This window comes from Sesamum indicum, linkage group LG8 (genome assembly GCF_000512975.1).
Source record: "Sesamum indicum cultivar Zhongzhi No. 13 linkage group LG8, S_indicum_v1.0, whole genome shotgun sequence".
Lineage (NCBI taxonomy): Eukaryota > Viridiplantae > Streptophyta > Magnoliopsida > Lamiales > Pedaliaceae > Sesamum > Sesamum indicum.
The window spans coordinates 9127234-9146901 of record NC_026152.1 but is presented as its reverse complement, the minus strand read 5'-3'; the positions used below and the strand labels follow the sequence as shown (position 1 = coordinate 9146901).

At 37.0% G+C, this 19668-nt stretch overlaps 3 protein-coding genes across 5 annotated transcripts in view; 1 reads left to right on the top strand and 2 right to left on the bottom strand.

The window, feature by feature from the left end:
* Positions 1188 to 6697, top strand: LOC105168056 (phosphatidylinositol/phosphatidylcholine transfer protein SFH2). 2 transcript variants are annotated; one of them, XR_848306.2, is made up of 12 exons: positions 1188 to 1712; positions 1802 to 1830; positions 2435 to 2518; positions 2608 to 2661; positions 2736 to 2813; positions 2930 to 2983; positions 3150 to 3209; positions 3285 to 3380; positions 3528 to 3629; positions 3750 to 3830; positions 4033 to 4374; positions 6562 to 6697. XR_848306.2 is itself a non-coding variant. In XM_011087973.2 (11 exons), exons 1-11 carry the CDS (start codon positions 1658 to 1660, stop codon positions 4315 to 4317), a joined length of 978 nt encoding a protein of 325 aa, XP_011086275.1. In that variant the 5' UTR covers positions 1188 to 1657; the 3' UTR covers positions 4318 to 4615. The 2 variants fall into 2 exon arrangements, 1 of the variants encoding a protein (XP_011086275.1); XM_011087973.2 differs by lacking the exon at positions 6562 to 6697 and having other exon boundaries at positions 4033 to 4615.
* Positions 4777 to 7389, bottom strand: LOC105168057 (WEB family protein At1g12150-like). The gene is made up of 3 exons (XM_011087975.2): positions 7054 to 7389; positions 6533 to 6798; positions 4777 to 6434 (listed from the first exon to the last, which is right to left on the bottom strand). The coding sequence occupies exons 2-3, from the start codon at positions 6776 to 6778 to the stop codon at positions 4878 to 4880; spliced, it is 1803 nt and encodes a 600-aa protein (XP_011086277.1). The 5' UTR covers positions 6779 to 6798; positions 7054 to 7389; the 3' UTR covers positions 4777 to 4877.
* The window catches only part of LOC105168055 (sister chromatid cohesion protein PDS5 homolog B), a 14589-nt gene continuing 2861 nt past the window's right edge, over positions 7941 to 19668 (bottom strand). The window contains exons 4-33 of one of the 2 annotated variants that reach the window (XM_011087970.2): positions 19437 to 19563; positions 19135 to 19353; positions 18511 to 18727; positions 18293 to 18438; positions 18052 to 18197; positions 17582 to 17731; positions 17415 to 17463; positions 17129 to 17320; positions 16821 to 17003; positions 16197 to 16351; positions 15979 to 16105; positions 15640 to 15789; positions 15494 to 15553; positions 15261 to 15397; positions 15041 to 15158; positions 14798 to 14926; positions 14471 to 14670; positions 12999 to 13152; positions 12662 to 12808; positions 11638 to 11718; positions 10909 to 11538; positions 10718 to 10819; positions 10131 to 10210; positions 9659 to 9710; positions 9476 to 9559; positions 9329 to 9366; positions 9139 to 9201; positions 8904 to 9058; positions 8405 to 8754; positions 7941 to 8321 (exon numbers count right to left, since the gene is read on the bottom strand). In XM_011087970.2, the coding sequence (XP_011086272.1) occupies positions 8289 to 8321; positions 8405 to 8754; positions 8904 to 9058; positions 9139 to 9201; positions 9329 to 9366; positions 9476 to 9559; positions 9659 to 9710; positions 10131 to 10210; positions 10718 to 10819; positions 10909 to 11538; positions 11638 to 11718; positions 12662 to 12808; positions 12999 to 13152; positions 14471 to 14670; positions 14798 to 14926; positions 15041 to 15158; positions 15261 to 15397; positions 15494 to 15553; positions 15640 to 15789; positions 15979 to 16105; positions 16197 to 16351; positions 16821 to 17003; positions 17129 to 17320; positions 17415 to 17463; positions 17582 to 17731; positions 18052 to 18197; positions 18293 to 18438; positions 18511 to 18727; positions 19135 to 19353; positions 19437 to 19563 (4474 nt within the window). In that variant the 3' untranslated portion in view covers positions 7941 to 8288. Of the gene's footprint in view, positions 8322 to 8404; positions 8755 to 8903; positions 9059 to 9138; positions 9202 to 9328; positions 9367 to 9475; positions 9560 to 9658; positions 9711 to 10130; positions 10211 to 10717; positions 10823 to 10908; positions 11539 to 11637; positions 11719 to 12661; positions 12809 to 12998; positions 13153 to 14470; positions 14671 to 14797; positions 14927 to 15040; positions 15159 to 15260; positions 15398 to 15493; positions 15554 to 15639; positions 15790 to 15978; positions 16106 to 16196; positions 16352 to 16820; positions 17004 to 17128; positions 17321 to 17414; positions 17464 to 17581; positions 17732 to 18051; positions 18198 to 18292; positions 18439 to 18510; positions 18728 to 19134; positions 19354 to 19436; positions 19564 to 19668 lie in introns of both variants that reach the window. The other variant, XM_011087969.2, reaches the window with a different exon arrangement.

Sequence of the window (19668 nt, the reverse complement as noted above, 5' to 3'; positions counted from 1 at the left end):
CTGATGTATCAAGATGGTATAATTAGATTGATGCATTAATATGACGAGATTTCTTCTAATTAAACAAAGACGATCTTCGTATATGCACGAGGATATTAATTTTTTTAAATTAATCAATAAATTCAAAAAAAATAAAATAAAGAAACAATATACTACGATTAAAAATAGATTAAATACCTACAATAAGATATGGACTCAGACTCTCAGTAGCCCACTTGAACCAGTCAATTTTGGGCCCAGCCTTATGTATTCACCTAAGACATTGGGCTTTGTAAATTAAGGGCTTGGAGCTGTATAATTTATGGGCCAGGGCTAAATGCTTAACAAATTCTTTTTTTTTTATTATGATTAATAATATCTTTTAATATATTATATTTCTTTAGATTTTTTCTTTTTTCTTTTTTCTTTTTTTTTTAAAAAAAAAAGGTAAATATTTGGGTTGCTATCATAGACCGACCAGATGTGTCATTTCAACTAATTATTTATTTTGGTTTTAAGAATAAAAAATAATAATTGTATGGAGGCCTGATCATGCTGACTAGGATATAGTGTCATCCTTTTGTTTGATGCAAGAACCCTACAGATGATTTAAAATTTTATTATATTTAATTTAATTAATTAAAATAAATAATAGTTTATCAAATTTTAAAAATATTTTAATTATAAATACATTAGTAGAATTATCGACATGACCAAATAACTGAATAGGCGGTTATATTAAATAAGGATATTTTAAAGTATTTTTTTAGTCAAAATATATACTTTCAGTCAGAGCCGATTATTTTTAAATGCTCGTATTTAATAAATGGTATACTATACGTTAAATTTAATGTTTTTTTTTGCCAATGTCGTATATATTTCAAGAAAATATTATATAACTAATGTGCAAATAATAGGAAATACAAAACCTTTTTTCTAATGAAAAATATATTTTAAGAAAAGGTATAAAATTGAATATTATTTTGTTGATACTTATATAAAGTATCTTATTGAATCAATGGGTGGCCTTCATTCTGTTTTACTGCCGTCTCTTTTCAACTTTGCACTATAATGTTATCTATGAAACTGTTATGTATACAGTATATACATATCCTCACAGATTCTGGGCTTAGAGTCAAAATTTCCCTTGTCATTATTTTATTTAAATTCTGTTGATCCTGACTTAAAGTCAACTTTGGTGGTGTGGGGGGGGGGGTGCTAAATTCTCTGTCAGCATCTTTTCTCTGACTGATCTTGAGCAATCCATAGCCATTTCTGTGTAAGGAAATCAAGAATTCACATATTTTTTGTCTGTCTTAGGATTTCAAAAGAGTGAGGAATCATCAGCATTTCCAAAGGGTTCTTTTCTTTTTTGTGTTTGTTTTTGTTTGTGTCTGAAGAAGAGAGAATAGAGGAAAGGATAAGAGAAGGTAGAGGGGTTGCCTTTCTTGAATCTTGACCCCATTAGCTTTCTCTTTTTTCCTTAAAAATAAAAGTGGAATCTTTCTTTGTTTCTCTCTATCTCTCTCTCTCTCTTGCTGTTGTTCTTTCTTGCTCTGCATTCCCTTTAACCAACAGAGTAAAAAGAAAAAGAATTGTATTATATATGCAAGTGAAAGTTGAATAAGATTTAGTGCTAAGTTATTGTTGAAAGCTTTTGTTGTACTAAGAAGAAGAAATGGCTGTGGTTCCCCAAGAATCCATCAATCAGTTTGAAGCGTTAATGGAGGAAGGTCTGCTCATGTTGATCTCTTTCTTTTATGTACCCATTACTCATAATTTTGTTCTGATCTTTATGATTTTCTTGGTGAACTGTGTGCAGTTGATGAATCACTTAAAAGGACATTCCAGGTTTGTATCTGTTTAGAAATTATTTTTCTTCTTTTCGAATTTTGGTTCTGCTTATCAACTCTAGTCAGGAAATTCAAGAATTTCTCTTTTGGGACTGTTTAATTTCTGTAATATGCATTCTCTGTTGTGTATCTGAATTATATCATCTCAATGTTTGAACCGTGTGCCTTCATCCTCTGAATGTTAACTGTCAATCAACTTCACTTTTCATTGATGATGTTATATTTTTCTGTCTTTGAATTTCGATGAGCACAACCCATTTCTTGAATGAAAAGGGGTGAGAAATCAATGTCCTACTTATGCATTTAGGAATTCAACTTCTGGATCTTGGTGCGTCCATACCTATCTGCTCTTTGATATCCTGAATAAAAGTAATAATATGAAGAGAAGGAATAGTGTGTCCTGTCCGTGTCTGACATAAAAACCATCTTCGGACTCTCTTATGTTAAAAACCCTCCAGTTTTCAGATTCATTATTTTCAGGGATTTACTGGATCCTCCTTATAAATTTTGAGGAACTCTATCTCAACACAGCTGTAGTTGCATAGATTTCTGACCCTTTTTCATAGTGTGAGAAATCCTTATCATTTGCAATCAATTTGCAGAATGTACATCAAGGATATCCTCATGAAACTTTGACGCGTTTTCTGAAGGCGAGAGAAGGAAATGTTACAAAAGCTCACAAGATGGTCAGGCAAAAAAGTCACCATTTAATATGTGAATGAAACATATTTGCTGAATTCTGAACTCATGAATTGCTCACTGTGTGATATTTCAGTTGGTTGATTGTTTGAACTGGAGAGTGCAAAATGACATTGATGATATGCTAGCAGTAAGTACTTTTCTGGGATAAGAATTTCTGCCAGTACTCAACTTCTGATTCTACTGCTATTCTTTTAACTGCAGAAACCCATCATTCCTGAAGAACTATACAGAGCCATACGTGATTCACAGCTTATAGGATTGTCGGGTTACTCATATGAGGTGAGCTTTTTGATGAAACAGGAACAGGTTCAATAGATGCTAACAAATCAGATTAGCATTTTCCTCTTTCTTTGGGATTCCACGCTCTTACTAATAATGGAGACATTTTCCAACAGGGCCTCCCTGTCTTTGCTGTTGGAGTGGGTCTGAGCACATTTGACAAAGCATCTGTAAGTCTTATTATTACTAATTATTATTTTCAGTTTCAAGAGGTTTAACTATGCAACTTTCATGTCTAAACATCAAGCTTTTACAGATCACAGAGGTCCCCACAATTTGCTTAATAGCTTTCTGTTCTTACTTTATTCACTTTGACTACATCTGCCTTCATCATAGGTTCATTATTATGTGCAATCCCACATTCAGATCAATGAATATCGGGATCGTGTGATTTTGGTGAGCACTCTCGTGCTTTATCTCTATGTTTTCATTTTTTTTTAACATTTGATTAACTCAACTTGATGTTTTTAGCCTGCTGCTACAAAAAAGTACGGGAAGCATGTTAGCAAATGTATCAAGGTTCTAGACATGACTGGCTTGAAGTTCTCAGCATTAAACCAGATAAAGGTACATCACCACTCAGGAATAAGAGATTTCTAGTTTATTTGACTGTAATTCTCCTTTCCAGGGTGATTGAAGAAATCTATTAGAATTCTTTGTTTATTATTCTCAACATATATGGGCATATGGCACTCATGTTTTGTTCTTCTGCAGCTCATGACTATTATTTCTTCAATCGATGATCTCAACTACCCCGAGAAGACACAAACTTATTACATTGTGAATGCCCCATATGTCTTTTCTGCTTGTTGGAAGGTTTGTTCCACATTTTTGTCCCCTGGTGTTAGTCCGTAGCTTTAAATTCCCTGATATGTGAATTTTGCTCTTTTTAGTTTTCAACGGACGCAACAATCATAACCTTTGTGCTATTATCAGGTTGTGAAACCACTTCTACAGGAGAGGACAAGAAGGAAAATTGATGTATTGTCTGGCTGTGGACAGGATGATCTATTGAAGGTAATTTCATGGTTATAATACTTTTACGGCACATTGTATTAAGAAACTAAATTTATTACATGGCACAAACTTAATCTGGAACCTAAGGGACGAGCTCCTCTCCTTCATGAAGTCAGTGAAATAACACTTTCCATGTTCACAGTTAAGATATTTCTTTGGCAAGTAAAAGCTTTAAAGAAAAATTATTTGTGTTTGGGTGCAGATAATGGATTATTCCTCCCTTCCCCATTTCTGCCGTAAGAGGTCAACCGGCTCTTCCAATCACTTGGACTCTGTTGAGAATTGCTTTTCCTTGGACCATCCCTTTCACCAGCAACTTTACAATTACACTCAGCAGCAATTCTTCATTAGTAAACCTGCTGCACCAGTAAAACAGGGGTCGGTACATGTATCTTTGCCTGAGGATGCTGATGAAGAAGATATAGCCAAGACATTAGAATCTGAGTTGGAGAAATTCAAGGATCTTGATATTGTCCAGAATCACTGAAGGGCCTGCAAATCCGTAACAACATGGGCTAGAGGATTCATCACGTCTGTCTTTCAGGTTCAAAATTACATCTTACCCGAATCTCTCGTTCTTAGCATTCTAACTATTCTAGCTAGTTATTCTATATAACTCTATCAAAAGATATCTCACATTAGTAATGTACATCATGGAGAAATGCCACAGATAATGTCTGTAATTGCATGTATGAATCTTCTTGTTAACTTAAGTTGTAAAGAAAATATCTTGTGCTGTACTTTTTTCTATGTCAAGGTGAAATTCTAAATTCTTTGAGTTGTTACATACTTTACTGTTTTCCGTGGAGACCTGTATAATTTCTGTCTTGAGGGTAATTCTTCAATTCTTTCATGGACAAGCATCTCTTCTAACTTGACTATTGCCCCGTTTTCCCAGTTGCTTTGTCTTTGTGTTTCGGTAAACTATCTAATCTACTCCAGAACATACAAAAGTTAATTGAGCTTACAATTTCTTTCATGAATATCTACAGTCAATGAGACAGCCATCTTTACAATAAGAGTATCCTTTGTTTCTTGGTGTGAACACTAAGATTTTTCTTCAGAAACATACGATGGTTCTCCGATTTCATTCTCTGCTTTCTCACTCCATTTCTGGAGTTCGCCCTCCACTACTTCTTTTGCAGCCTCTGCCATCTCTGCTCTCTTTAGAGCATCCTCAATTTCTGATTGTATATCATCACTCTCTTTCAAAATCCCCTCCACTTTCTGCAGCACTTGATCCTCACTTGCATTTATAGTTTGGACGTGTGCCATTAGAGCTGCTACTTTTTCATCAGCCTGATTTTTACATGCCTCGATCTTCTGTTTCATCGCCTCAAACTCCTCAACAGACAATCTGATCCTTCTAGCCGATCCTTGACCTTTAAGGTCAGCAGCATCAGTTCTTGGAGAATTATGAATTTGATCATCAGCCAGCTTCTCTGCAACTTTAGCCGCTTCAACTTCTTTCAGTGCAATCTGCAGCTTTTCATCAGCTTCTTTGGCTGCAGCTGTTAATGCTTCAGCTTCTTGCCTGTATAACTCAATATCCCTCTGTATCCCTTCTGCTTCACGTCTATCCTTTTCAGCTTGTGCTAGTAACTTATCTAGATTTGATTGCATATCACGAACAACATTCCTGGACATGGCTGTCTCAAGCTCGGACTTGCAATTCTGTAGATCAGCCTGCATTTTCTTCAGTGTTGATTCCGCTTCCAACGCCTTTGTCTCAAATTCATAATGCTTCTTTTTCGCTTCCTCCAGCTGTTGTTTAAGTGAATCCACAGAACTTCTGAGTGATGTTTCTTCTGCAACAACTTCTTGCAGTGTTTTCTTATCACATTCCAACTCAGAAATTACTGTTTGTAAGGAATTAAAATCTGAAGTACGAACATTGTGCAGCTGCTCCTGCACAACCTTGATTGCCTCAGTAGCTTCTTCAAGCTTCACCTCCAGATTTTCTTCTGGACCATATTCTTCTCTCAAACGCGTGATATCCTTTTCGGCTACTTCCTTAGCCGACTTATGAACCAGTAAATGAACCTCCTTTTCTGCAATAAGTTTCAAGTGCTCTTCTTGGGCCTGAAGAGAGGCATGCTTCACCTGATCAAGCGTATCTCGCAGCATAGCAACTTCTTTCGCGAGTTGGCTTTGCCTCTCCTGATTCGTTTTGGCTGCTTGTCGGGCATCTTCTGCTTCATGAAATGCCGTCAATTTTGCTTCTAAGGCTGCATCAAAATCCTGCCTTAGATTCGTTAGCTCTTGTTTACAAGCACTAAGTTCTCCTGCAGAGGTCTTGTAACGTTCCCTTTCTGTGTCGACATCCAGCTTCCACGCTTCGCTCCCCAGTTGAGCTTTGAGGGACTGCTGCTCTTCCAGTTCTTTCGCTCTACTCTTTGCAGCTTCTGTAGCTTTGATTGCTGCTTGCTTGGATTCACTAAGAGCTTCGAGCTTGTTTGTGAGTTCTTGCAGCGTTCTATTAGCCTTCTGCAGGTCCCGTAAAGCCTGAGCCTTTGCACTTTCCGTAATTCTGAGCTGATCTTTGTAGTACTCAAGTTCCTTTAGAACCATGTGATGCTGTGTCTCCTTCTCTAGAAGTCTTTGCTGCAGATAAGTAAAAATCAACTCACAATCATCAGATAATTAGAAATATTACCAAGAAACAACGTTATTTGCATCTACATAGTAGGAAGTATATAAACCTCTTCGGCTTTTGTCTTTTTTGTGACAGGCCGTGCTCTGGGGGAGCCAACTTCACCAAACAAACTCACAGCAGCCTTGACCGACTCAAAGGGCGCTCTAGTGTCTATCTCTCCAACGTCCGTTCTTGGAGAATTTGTGGATTTAGGAGATTCAACAGGCGCTGGAGAACCAGCAACAGTTGGAGAACCGGTAGACCTCGGAGATCCAAAGCCATTAGGCCACGTTCTTACGCTAAAACCAAACATCTTTTCGTCTCTTCAACAAACTGGATAAACATGGAAGAAATTCGTGAAATTCTAAAGCAATCCACATTTGAAGCAACATTCCCAACACCATCTCCTGTCAATACACATGTTTGCAACCTATACACGATTATAGAACATGCAACCTGTATCATTTCCCAGAAGTAATTGGGAACTTTCGAACAGTTGTTGAATATATCAAAGGTGTCAAACATGATTAAAAGTAAAACCAAACATTGTTGAAGATATTGAAATGAAAGGAATAGAATCATACGTACCTCAAATGTTCATGGAGAAGCAATCAAAGGAAAAGGAATGGAAATATGTTGGTTCTTTGTCGGATTCTTGATCCTATTTCCCTTTCATTAATAAACAGACAACAGATGAGATGATGACGATGAAAAGAATTGCACGCTATTTGTGCACAAAAATCTGTGTTCATCCGATATATGTGTGAGCGAAAGAGACAGAGAAATCTCAAGTCATCACAATGGAATTCAAATACGATGAATATGTTATCCAAATGCAAGTAAAAATTGGCAATCATCGCCTGTGGAAGGCCGACTACCGCGCTCTCGTTTAAGTTCCCACTCCGAATTTTCAGCTTTTTCACCCAACTTATTGCTTGTTTATTTGTTGAAATAAAACTATGTTGGATGGGAATACATGATACATGCATGCTGTTTGAGTTTTGTGGTATTTTATAATTTATCATAACTTTATAGTTCATGTACGTATAATCTATTACTATTGATTTTTAGTTTCCCCCATATTTGTTACAGCTATTTTTAACAAGAGAAATAGGATACCTCTTCTATTGTTTTTAAGACTATGAGAATATCACGACACCAAGTCACAATTACAAATTGCGACTTGGGCTTTTTTATAAAAAAATATTATTTTTTATTCTCAAACCATGACTTGTCATATTAATATTAATATATTATAATAAATTATATTAATATAATTTTTTTGTAATAAATAAATAATTAACCCTTAATTTGATTGCCACGCTTATACTGTAGAGAAAGATAAGACAGTATGGAACAAGAATTAGAATAATGTTTAATTTAATTTTAGGTTAACACACCCAAAAATTTAATTTAATTTAATTTCAATCATTATGGCAGGCTGATGTATGTTCCCTCACAAAACCATTTGAAAATAGACCAAATAACGTTTGATAATTTAGAAATCTACATAAAAATCAGGAACTCTGCAAATAGCAGGTACATACAATTTGTAGCTGTACAGAAGATCTTGCACATACAAGAGAATCAAATATGAATAAAGGCACAGTCTTTTATCCTGTAGGAATGAATCGTCTTCTCCTGTAACTTCTACGGTGTGTCATAATCTACAGCAGGGCAATCGCATGCAAATTTATTTAGATCAGCAGTTAAATCGTGTTATGTCTTAAATATTAACTGTAAGCTATTTAGAAGTGCAACTAATTTCGCATGCTCCAGCACAGCCACCAATGTGCAGCAGCTGGGCAACTATTTGCATGGCCTTACTTTTTTCCAGAGCGCTGCTTCCACATACTCTGCATTTTGAGGAAGAAAGGGTTAGTCAGTGTTAAACTGTTCTTCGTAAACACTCCAAATGCATATGGCTGGCGTTGAGTACCAGAGGTTCGTTGTCTGAAAGCTCGGTCTCTGAAGAATCAGAAGCAGAAGTCTTCTTGTCAATCTTCTCTGACGCTGTGGCGTGGCTGTGCAAGCTGTCCGCTTCATCCGCAGATTCTTCATTGATCTTATTTGGCTGCTTCTTATCTGAAGAAGAAATTGCTTCATTATCAGATCCATGAGCATCATGTGGAGATCCGCGAAGATTGTCACTCTCAGTATCTTCGGAATCTTTTTCATCATCTTTGGGCTCTTCTGCATCACTCAATCCCTTCTCAACATCTTGCTCTTGTTTCTGGTCCTTGTCAGTTAGCTCCTCCTCAGCAAAACTCTTCCCGGTCCTTTGGTTCTCTGTATCACCATGTCATACAGAAGAAAAGTCAGCAGAAAATCACAAGCCGTAGCGCTTGATTACAGGCCTGTTTGAAGAATTTAGCCTAGAAAATTGCAATTTGTTTTTGCCCAAATTCTGGAGATAAAAACTAGTATTGATCCTTCACCTGAGTCTGAATCATCAACTGAGGAGGTAAACTCAGGGTGTGCATCATGTGGGCTTCCACCACTTTCCCTAAAGGATTTACTCTTTAACATGACTTTTGGCCTTTGTTTTGGACTTTTCCCTGCTGTTCTTTTTCTTACTTCAGATGAAAGAGATCTGCAAATAAATTCAATTATATAAAGCTAATTACAAACAAATATGTAACTATCTGAATAACTAGAGTTGCAAAAACCTACTTCTCTTCCAATTTTTTATCTTGTTTGCGGCCTCCGCTTGATTTCCTTCTCTGCCCAGATGATCTGGAAGCAATCAAATGAGTTAGCATCCGAGTATTAGCCTCTGACAACAGCAAAAACAATATGGTGATGCCTATGAGAATTACAAGATATGTTAATGTAGATGCAGGTTAAATGAAGGAGATCATACCCTCCTTTAGGAGGAAGGCCCTTGGATGAACCAGATCGCTGCAATGGCCCAGAATTACTCGTTAGATCTGATACTGAAAATTGTTGACAGGAAGCAACAATTGAAAACAATCCTAATAGGAGAAGAAAAACTTAGAGAGTACAAAACCTTGGCCTCCAGACCATTGTCAACGAGCTCCCAGCGCTCCCTTTCTAATCGAAGGACTTCCACATCTCCATCATCATATAATATCTTTGAACAAGTTGATTAATATAAGAGAAAAATCAAGAAAATTGGTTAAGAATTCCATAGAAGGATGCAAGGAAATAAGATTCTTAAAATGCAGCATACCACATGCTTCTTTTTCTGGGTGTCGAATGACTTCACAACACCTTCATAGTACCTGTGTGAAAGACAGGTACAACATACTGTCACCATTATTCTATGGAATTATCCAAAATCTTTAGTGTAGTCTATGAGAAGTGTGTGCTATTGGTATGAAAATGAATGACTGTAACAGAACATATGGCAGTATCTACTCGAAACTAAACGGGCGAAAGAATGATATAAATCCACTCATTTATTCACATTTCTTGAAATTTGACAACTTTCTGTGAAAATTTTGTGTAGATCAAAGTATCAAAAAAGAGAGTTGAAATGAAGAGTCATAATGAGAAAATGTATCAAAGGTAGACAACATGGAAGAGAGCATTGATGCCTGCAATAACAATAACATTCTACATTTTGGCATTCCCATTTATATTTCCCTAATTCAGTCTTCACATCAAGATATAGCATACAGACCAAATCAAGAAGCACTTACTGCTTATCCATGGGCCACCAAACTTTTATTCTGCAACCAATTAAGTCTTCTTCGGAACTCCTGTTGTCTTTGGTTGTGCACTAATGACAGAAAAATGAAGAGAACTGAATAAGATTTAGCAAAACAGAAAATTTGGAACCTTTAGTTCAGAAAGGGGAAAATGAGAAAAAATGAAACTAAGTAAAGTTGCAAAAATAATTTGAAAAGGGATTTTCCAGGGAGATTAACTAATGAATCCTGTAAAGTTACAGATTTATTGTATCTGAAATAGTGGATGTGATGAAGAAACCCCGATATTCAGGTTCTATGTTCACACTGTTAAACTATGGCACAAACCGCATGACAGATCAAAGAAATGATCAAATTTGAAAAGGTGCCATTGTTTTGTGGTTTTACCATGCTTCTCACTTCTCACAGTGGCATACAAGTCGGTATGTCACATTGCAATCCCATGCATATCCTACTTCAGTTCGGAAGCATTGGCAAAACATTATTAGTAGCCATTCAAGTTTGCTATTTAGCGTGTCTGCATTCACAATCTCAATCTCGGAACATTTCACAAGAAATCAGAGGCACGAGATGCTAACCTTTCCTATTCCCATGACACTTTCTGGCCTTTGCTTCTTCATAGATCCCAACTTGGAAGAAGTTATTGAGCGTGGGCTTTCAGTATTCCGGACTTTCTTAGGCTTCTTCACATAATAAGAGAAGGTGAAAGGCACATCAATAATCTTGAAGCATCATATCTCCCATAAGTTTCATTGGTTGAAAAGCATACCTTAGCTTCTGGTGAGTTATTGAGTACCACATCGTGATCTCTGCCAGAACGTTTACCTTTCTGCTTAGACGAGGAGCTTGATTTCTTCCTAAAACGTGAAGATAGCAATTTGAACTCTGGGGATTCAGCAGTTTTTTCTTGCATACATTGATCTTCTGAACTAGTCTGAGGCTTCTCATCCGTTTTGTCAGAGTCATTGTTAATATTCTCCTGATTCACATTAGTGGGCCTCTTAGAATCCTTTGAACTAACTGCTGGGGGAGACCTGTGGGCTTGACCAGATGGCGTCCTTCTACGTTTTGGGACAGGAACATCAGTTGATTCACTAGACAGCATATTCCTCTTCTCACATTCATCGCCACTTCTCCTCTTTCTGCGAGCACATCCATGCCCATTACTTGACTCAAACTTGGTGTTTGCAACCAAACTATCAGTATTTATTTCCTTCACCATTTTCAAGATAAAATCACTTTCATTTGCCACGCCAGCCTGTGCAGGCTCATACTTCACCTCTTTTTTTGCCTTTGCTGCCTTCGCTTTCAGACGTTTCATCAACTTTCCTAGTGGCATCTCACTGCCCTCTGTTTCACTGTCCTTCATGACATCATCCTCTGAAATTACTGAATGAACCTAAAGTTGACAATGTAGCATACAATTAAATTACCTTACAAAGCCAAAGCACAAACAGAATTCCTCATGCCACTAGGTGGAATGATTTTAAAGTCTTACAATTCCATTAGCTTCCAGTTGAAGTGATTCAAAGTGGGCCACGACACCCGCATCTGCTAGCCATGTCTTCACTTCACCAACCTAGTGTCAGAAGGTGTGCAATCAAGCATGGACATCATGGATCACAGTAAAGCTACATTGTTACAAGTTAGAGATAGGCCTTTGTATTTCACTCATTTGTAAAATGAAAAGAAGTGTTGGAAGGAGCCATGAAATCTTGAAAGAACCATGATCCTGATAATGAGATGATTAAATTTAGGTCAAACTTTCTATGACACTTTAGATAATCATAGATGGTCTAAACATAGTAACATACTAGCAACTTTAACCCAGTGTCCATATTCTGATCAGAAAGAATCAAACATCAAAGCATATTGAAACTAGTCTACTGCTAATAGATGATTGCAAAATGTGCTCAATTTTGAGAAAATAAGGACCTCATGGCCAGGGTGGAGAACAATGGCGGAGCACCTAGAATTGAAGAATGAACAAACATGTCTGGTAACCTAGGTCAACGCTTAGATGGACGAGTTTAAGCTGAGGGTAGTTTTTACTGTACTGGATGTATTGATAAAAGTAAGAGCTGAAATGAAATCTACAAAGCAAGCACAGATTCAAAGGCAGTCTGCAATCTGCATGCCTTAGACACAAGGGGAAAAGTTCAAACTGATTATTTCATTTGCGTATTTCCACAGAGGAGCAGTCAATCTTACATAAACAACCATATTTGGTTTACTCTTGGTAAAACAAATCAGGCTTTAGGTTTAGAGCTTTGGCTTTTATCATAGGCCTTTGTGAATTGGTCATACATCAACTTCTAAATATAACACACAGCTGAATACCAACTGCGGCCCATTAAATAGAGAGAAATGCCAAAAATATTCTTTCACTTGAATGTGGCCTGCCTCTGAAACAGATGTTGTATGTAAAAAATTGAGTTTGAGAGTAGAAACTATTCACTTGTCAGTTATATTCGCATCAATACAGAACAAGATTTGCATAAAGGGAGTCTGATTATACATACCAGAGAGTCATTTTCCTCTTTCTTCTCAAGTGGTTTGTAAAGCACAGGAGGTAGGATCACAGACACACTAGAATCTTGAAGATCATCTTGCTTTGGAGCTAACCGCTTAATAATCGGCATACCAAGGTCACACAGAGCATACAAGTTCTGCAATATATGATTTCGATATAATATATGGCATTTAACTACAATAACCATATCAATAAATTCACATTTAGCATTCCATTTTTGCTGACAAGATATCCAGTTCTTTTCTCGGTTTTTCTGTGTGGGCGGACAGTTTTTCTGCCTTGTCAAACAGATAAAAAGATCCACCTAACGGGACTTAATATCATACCTTGGACTTAGCTGCATCAAAAGCATCCTCGGAGTGCTTGATACATTGCAAAAATGAATTCAAAAGTAACACGCTCTCCTTGTCCTTGCTACTGACATCAGATTTGCCATCTGCATCACCATGCACCAGCAGAGACAGGAATAGATACAACTGCCTGCAACAGATGCATATACATCAACTGGATACCAAAGAAAGAAGTTCACTCACTATCATACAGTATTAGAAACATGCAACATCTTGTCCTACAACAATTTATAGGAACTGGCAGTTACTGCCACAGCATTTGAAGGTACAATGGATGTTCTAAAACCACACTAAATTTAATCAATTGCTGGAGAGATGCATCTCATAAGATAAAGAAGGAAAGAAGTCTACACAAACTTGCATAAGTCATAACAAGTGCACTCACATTAGAAAACAGATTGATCTCCTTAAAAGAAAGATACTTGCGAAAAATGAAGATGGTTCTTGTGTAAAAAGTTTGTCCACAGTAGATTAAATGGTCCCCATTTCTTAACCCAGAGAATTCAAAAACATGTTAAATAAACAAATCATATATACCCACCCGTCCAAAATGCAAGATTTTGTTTCCTTTTTACGTCGTTTCAAAATTAGGCTCCAATTTTATTCCGGCTGTAACATCTCATTTTAAGTAGCAATTTGACACCATTAACTCCAAAACACTACTTTTAAAGGCAATAGTGTAAAGTTATATAGAACTTCCACTTTTTCAGTTTTTCATCTAAACTTGGCTGCCAATCAAAAAGGATGTTTCATTCACTCAAACCATTTAGTTCAAGAAACAATATTTATAGGGTTTCTTAGTCCAGGCTGGTTATGTTGCTCCCATAAGATGAATAACTCAATAGCCAAGATAAACTTAAATCATCAAGCCTCTGTCAACAACCCTCCTATTAGCTGTCTCATGCTTTTCCATAAGAATCTACCCACGATTCCTTTCTTTGAAAGACCCAATAGTTAAAAAAAAATGCAAAAAAGTGAATCCGTGCACAGGGTGCACTTACGCTCATCCACAACAAGCAAGAGCAAGTGACTTGAAGTATATGTAAATTCTATGTAAAATTCCTGCACACATGTTAACCACAATAAGAAATTTCAGAAATGGCATCATATTTCGCGTTATAGATGCGCCATTAACTTCAGTATAATCATTGCTGCAGTAATTTCAGATATATTGTCCCATATTTCAGTAGCCAATCCAATTTCAGCAAAACAAATTCAAAGACCGCATAATACACTTACAAAAAACAAGTGGTTCAAACCAAAAAGGACTAGCATCTTAGAAACTAATGAAAATGAACTTCCTTAGCAAGCTATTTGCGGATGTTTTGGGCATCAAGATAAAATGGACATGTCGAAATTTGCCTGACTCCGCGTGCTTTCTGTGTTCTCTATTAGCTTTTTCTGAGTTCATGCTATCATTAAAATTTACAAGTGTCAATTCAAAGTACCTGTATATAGGTTCAAATCTTTTGACATCTTTGCATTCATCAATATTAGGAAATGACGGATGATGAGCAAGTGCATGAACCACGTATGGGAGAATGTATTCTGGATAAAGTGGTGGAGACATTGCATCAGTCTGCAATGAGATATGGCGTCCCCTCCCTTGCCGACACATCTGGATGATGTCATTCAAATAGCGTTTATTCTGCCAAACAGGTCAGAAGAATATGTATTCGTATCATTTAATAGACATTTAGCAAGTAACTGATGTGGTATAAGTACACTCCCCAAACCAAAAGAACGAATATAATAAACACTGATGTAGCACATACCTCTTCCAAATCCGACTCTGATGAAATATCAAGCAAGAAGGCACATGCATACTTTGGGTCTAAAATCCGGTCCCTTACATATTGATGAACCTTGTCCAGAAATAGTTTGTTTACCTCAGGAAAGTTGTCCTACATATCCAAGGGTCAGGGAGCTACAACTATATGGTGTTCTGCTTTGTTGGTAATAGCATTAGGAAATTCATCCAACAAACAACCATGTACTTATAGCCAAGAAAACTGTACCTCTGAAGTTCTCAATGCAAGGTAAAGAACATCAACAGGAAGTTTGTGCTCCCAGTGCTTTGATAGGCGAAGAATAGCTTTTGCCGCAGCAAGTTTCAAATGAGCTTTATCAACTAAACTGAAACATGAAAAAGACACCATATCAGTACCAGAATGAAGAAAAATTTCATAACTGTAACCTCTTCAAAGAAAACCTCTGGTATTGTACTGTCTAAATGACCTTGATTTAGTCTCCCTTGAGATATCACCGAACAAGAGTATATTCTTCAGGATTTCAATTATGCCATCAATTCCAGAACGAAGGTGAGCATCCTTGACGGGTAAATAGCTCTTGACTAAAGCTTTAATGCCAAAAATCTGCAGGTCAAATTCTGATGCTCATTTAATGCATAAAGCTTTTCCAAGAGGAGAACTATTTAAGTGATGAGGATGAGTATATGCTAGCAGAAAGACCTTTAAAGAACAAAGTTCACTTCTATCATCCCAACAACCAGTTGCTTTTTCTCCTGCAATCTGTAAGTGAAGCATGTTTTATAATAATTTCATAACAACCAAAGAAATTATGGATCACAAAAATCTTTGCATTGATAAAGGCATACATGTCCAAGCTCCAGTATATTTGCCTTGATGAACTTTTCAACCTCACTTTCTCTTGTTTCAAAGACTGGCATAGCAGCTTGGGCTATGCATCCCAGAGATTGTAGTACAGCTGGCAAACGGGACTTCTCTTCAAGCAGATCAACCAGCCTCTACTCATTTAGAAATATTTTAGAGGAAAGAAAAAAGAAAGAAAAGAAAGAGGAGCTCTGAATTATCAAATTTCACCATAAGAAAAGAGGACAAAAATATAAATAAACTGAAGAACACAAATCAGAAAGTACAAACTATAGCGAGACGTGATAATGGATAAAGAAATAGAAGAAAAAGCACAGAGAAACCTTGTAAAGAACAGATAGTGACATCAGACCATCATCTTTGGTGATCGATGCCAGGGCATGAACAGCATACTTAGCCTGCCTTCGGCTACCCTCGATGCATATGCGCTCAAGAATAAGGTCCAACGATCTATAAGCAAAAGGATTGCATTCCAGCAAAAAATGACCGAAAAGACGAAGAAGAATAATTAAGAAAGTTAACAGATTTGTTGACAGTCTACCTTGATGAAACACCCAGTTGTTCTCGGATAGTTCCCCCTGCCTTCGCAAGAATATGCAAAGTACCTTCCTTTATTATTTCATTATCATCCTCAAGAAGAGGTACCAAATCTTCTTCAATTCCCCCAAGCAGCAAAGGACAAAATCGTGCAAGAATCTGAGAGCACCATATAACACATAAAAAAATGAATTTCACTATTGCAGGTCACGTGATATAAATAGCAAGCAATTCTCCAGTACTGTATGGGTGAATCGAGGATAGAAATCACATTTTGCCCAAGAACATTCCATGGAATAAAAGAGACTGGCAGGATAGTCAAGCTCATTTGTTTCAAGCATAAAATCATAGTACAAAACTAGTGTCATCAAGTCTTCCATGTAAAACCATTTTAGTTCATCAGTATGGCTTTCCATCTAAATGCATCTCGTGCACAAATATTCATTTCAGTCAGCTATTCATGGTTTGACAGCAATGATCCTAGTCCGGTTTAAACATGCATATAAGATCCATTAATCCACTATAAAATAGTCAAACGGACATCAAGGGAAATATAAAATAAAGATATCACTACACTTGTATCATCAATATATGTATGCAGAAGTAATGTAAAAAGCAAATCTCCTACCACAAGAATAGTCATGCAGGATAAAATTAAGTCTGTGTTTCCAGTAGATTTCTTTACTCCAGCCTCCAGAAGGATTTCTTTAACATGATCCTTGTCAAAAAGTAGATAAGAGCATTTCAAAGAAAGAAGGCTCAGAAACTCGGACAGTCGATGCTTGTGACCCAGGATTTTCAGCAAATCATCCTGCATTGAGGTTCACAAAATCTGTCAAATTATCATATATGATTTTGCAAGCATTTTGAAGTTACACTCCAAAAGAAAGGAAATAAGTTAAGTAGAATGATTTCAACATTGGTTTTATGTCCCACCCTTAAATTACTAGCTTGAACAGAGCTGGTGTCCGGATTAAGAAGTTGCATCAATATTTTCCAAATGTTGGAATCTTTTAACTGGTCAAGAATCTGAAAACTCTCCTCCGCCTTTGCAGGATCAGTAAAACAGCGAGACATAACACGGCAGCAAAACATTACTTTCTTTTCGATCTCAGCACCATCACCTTCCTGCACATGGACAAAGACCTAATATTTTCATCAAAAGATACAGCAAGAAACCCAGTGGCCAAAAATTGATATATGTATAACTCCTTGAGGAAACCTGAGACAATTGTCTGAGGGAAAGGTACTTCTGCATCTCTTGTTGTAACCTGCACCAAAGTAGTAAATATGTAACAAAGCAGTTACCAGATCATGTAGTTGGAAAGCAATATAATCCACCTACAAACAAAATACAAAAAATCCACATGTCAAAACAACCACTCTAACCTTTGCTTCTGCTCTAGGATCTTCTCAAGAGCCTTTACCTCGACCTTGTCAAACCCAGAGAAGATTCTAACCCAATTTGCCACCTTATCTTTGACAGAAAAATCAACTGGGAACAAGGATAGAGATATGATAGGTTCAATTGCATCAGATCTGCAAAAAGAGAGCAAGGCTTTTAAAATGGTGTGCGAGAAATCACAAGTCAAGAATGTTAAAGCATCTTAGGCACCACTCATTTGGTAGTCAATACTCTGACTTCTTCTTTACTAGGTTCTGAAGATACCACTTTCTTGGAAAATCAATTTATCTTTTGAGGGGCTTCTTAGCGTCATAAGTTTACGGTACAAAACTGCCTCGAGTTGGAGTAGTGATCGTACTGGTTATTTGTTCGAAAATGTTATTTGGTTTTTAAGTATATTTCCATCCAGGACTAGTTAACCAAATCACTGCAACCAAAAAATTCATTATGTTACCTGAAATCTTTATCATAAAAGCATCTCAAAATCTTGCCAACAATCCAATCATATTCATCATCCTTCGTTGAATCACTAGACCGCTTCATGCAAGATACTCTATATATGTCAGCTAACCTCTCCATGGCATACCTTTTCACCAGAAGCTGGATGGTTGCAGCAAAAGCTATGAGAACACAAGCAAAGTAGATACCAAGAATTAATAATGAGAAAGAGGTACCGTCACTGGATAGGTACATACAGATTTGTCCCGAAGGCGTTCTGAGACCAGTTTGACAGTCTCAACTGGTATGGATGTGAGGGCATGACATGCTACATCGCAAACCACAGAAACAACTTGTTTACGAACATTCTCATCATAGTCCAACAACCGGTCAGAGAGAGCATCTGGAAATTGATTCACATCATTAGTTGAAGAACTTTGAATATGTATTGGAATGTCGGTACTAAATTCCTTACAGATCATTTGATGAGCTTCAGCCCTGAAAGGATTCTCCAGAAGACAAATCTTGACATACTCAAGGACAGACATTCTGACTTCCACCACTCTATCAGTCAGCCTTTTTAGGAACTCCAAAAAGACAGGCTTGAATGCTTCAGAAATAGTAGATCCCGGAAGAGCAAAGAGGTCACCTACTAAACCCACTGCTTTCAGACGAATGTCCAACTGATCGCTCTGTTGATGTCAGGTAAACTGATCAACCAACATATCCAACTATGGTAGTTAAGACTATCACAATTTTGCAAATTCATCAAAATCACCAATTTGGGCCCCCAAAAGAGAGTATATGCAGATAGTGAACAGATAAAAAAGAAACTCTAAAATGGATGCCTAGTCGCAAACCACAGGACAATAAAGATCCTAGATGCATGACATCATGTCCTTATACCCATAAAGAAAAACATAGTCAACGATATTGTGCATACTTCCATTCTCTATATATTTTGAGATTGGGATGATTCAAGAATAAACACAGAAATTAGCTCTCTCTCTTCCACCAAATGTCATATGTGAAACCGCAATCTAAAGTTTCTTAATCATACAGGAAAGATAGATACAGAAAAGCAACTGAGATTGATTACCAGTAGCTCTCCAGTAAGATATGGAACAACTCCTGATAAGATTTGAGGAGCACAGCGATAGATGTCATAAAGTACACGATGATAATTAATCTCACACTTTAGGGGTCTGCTGTCTCCTGACATCGACGACACAAGAAACTGTTTTATGCTAGGTTCCAGTTTTGCAGCACAATTCCCTATCACATTCATAGCAAGCCTCCTCGCAGCCAGAGTTACATCCTAGCAGAAAAACCAAATTCATTACTTACAAGCACAAGGCACTCGATTATTAAACATTGAGCACGAATGGGAAGAGATCTTACCTCCTTATCTCGGCCTAAAATAGACAACAAAATAAGTAACAGGTTCTCTGGTACATCCTCACTTTCTTCCAAGAGAACCTCCATGATTGTTTGCATTGAAGTCAATACATTCCCAGGGTGGTCATCTCTGCATAAAAAGAAAATATAGGTAATTACATCAACAGAATACAGACACATGAAGCATCTACAACAACTATTTCAACAAGGTACCTTCTTTTCTATTGACAACTGC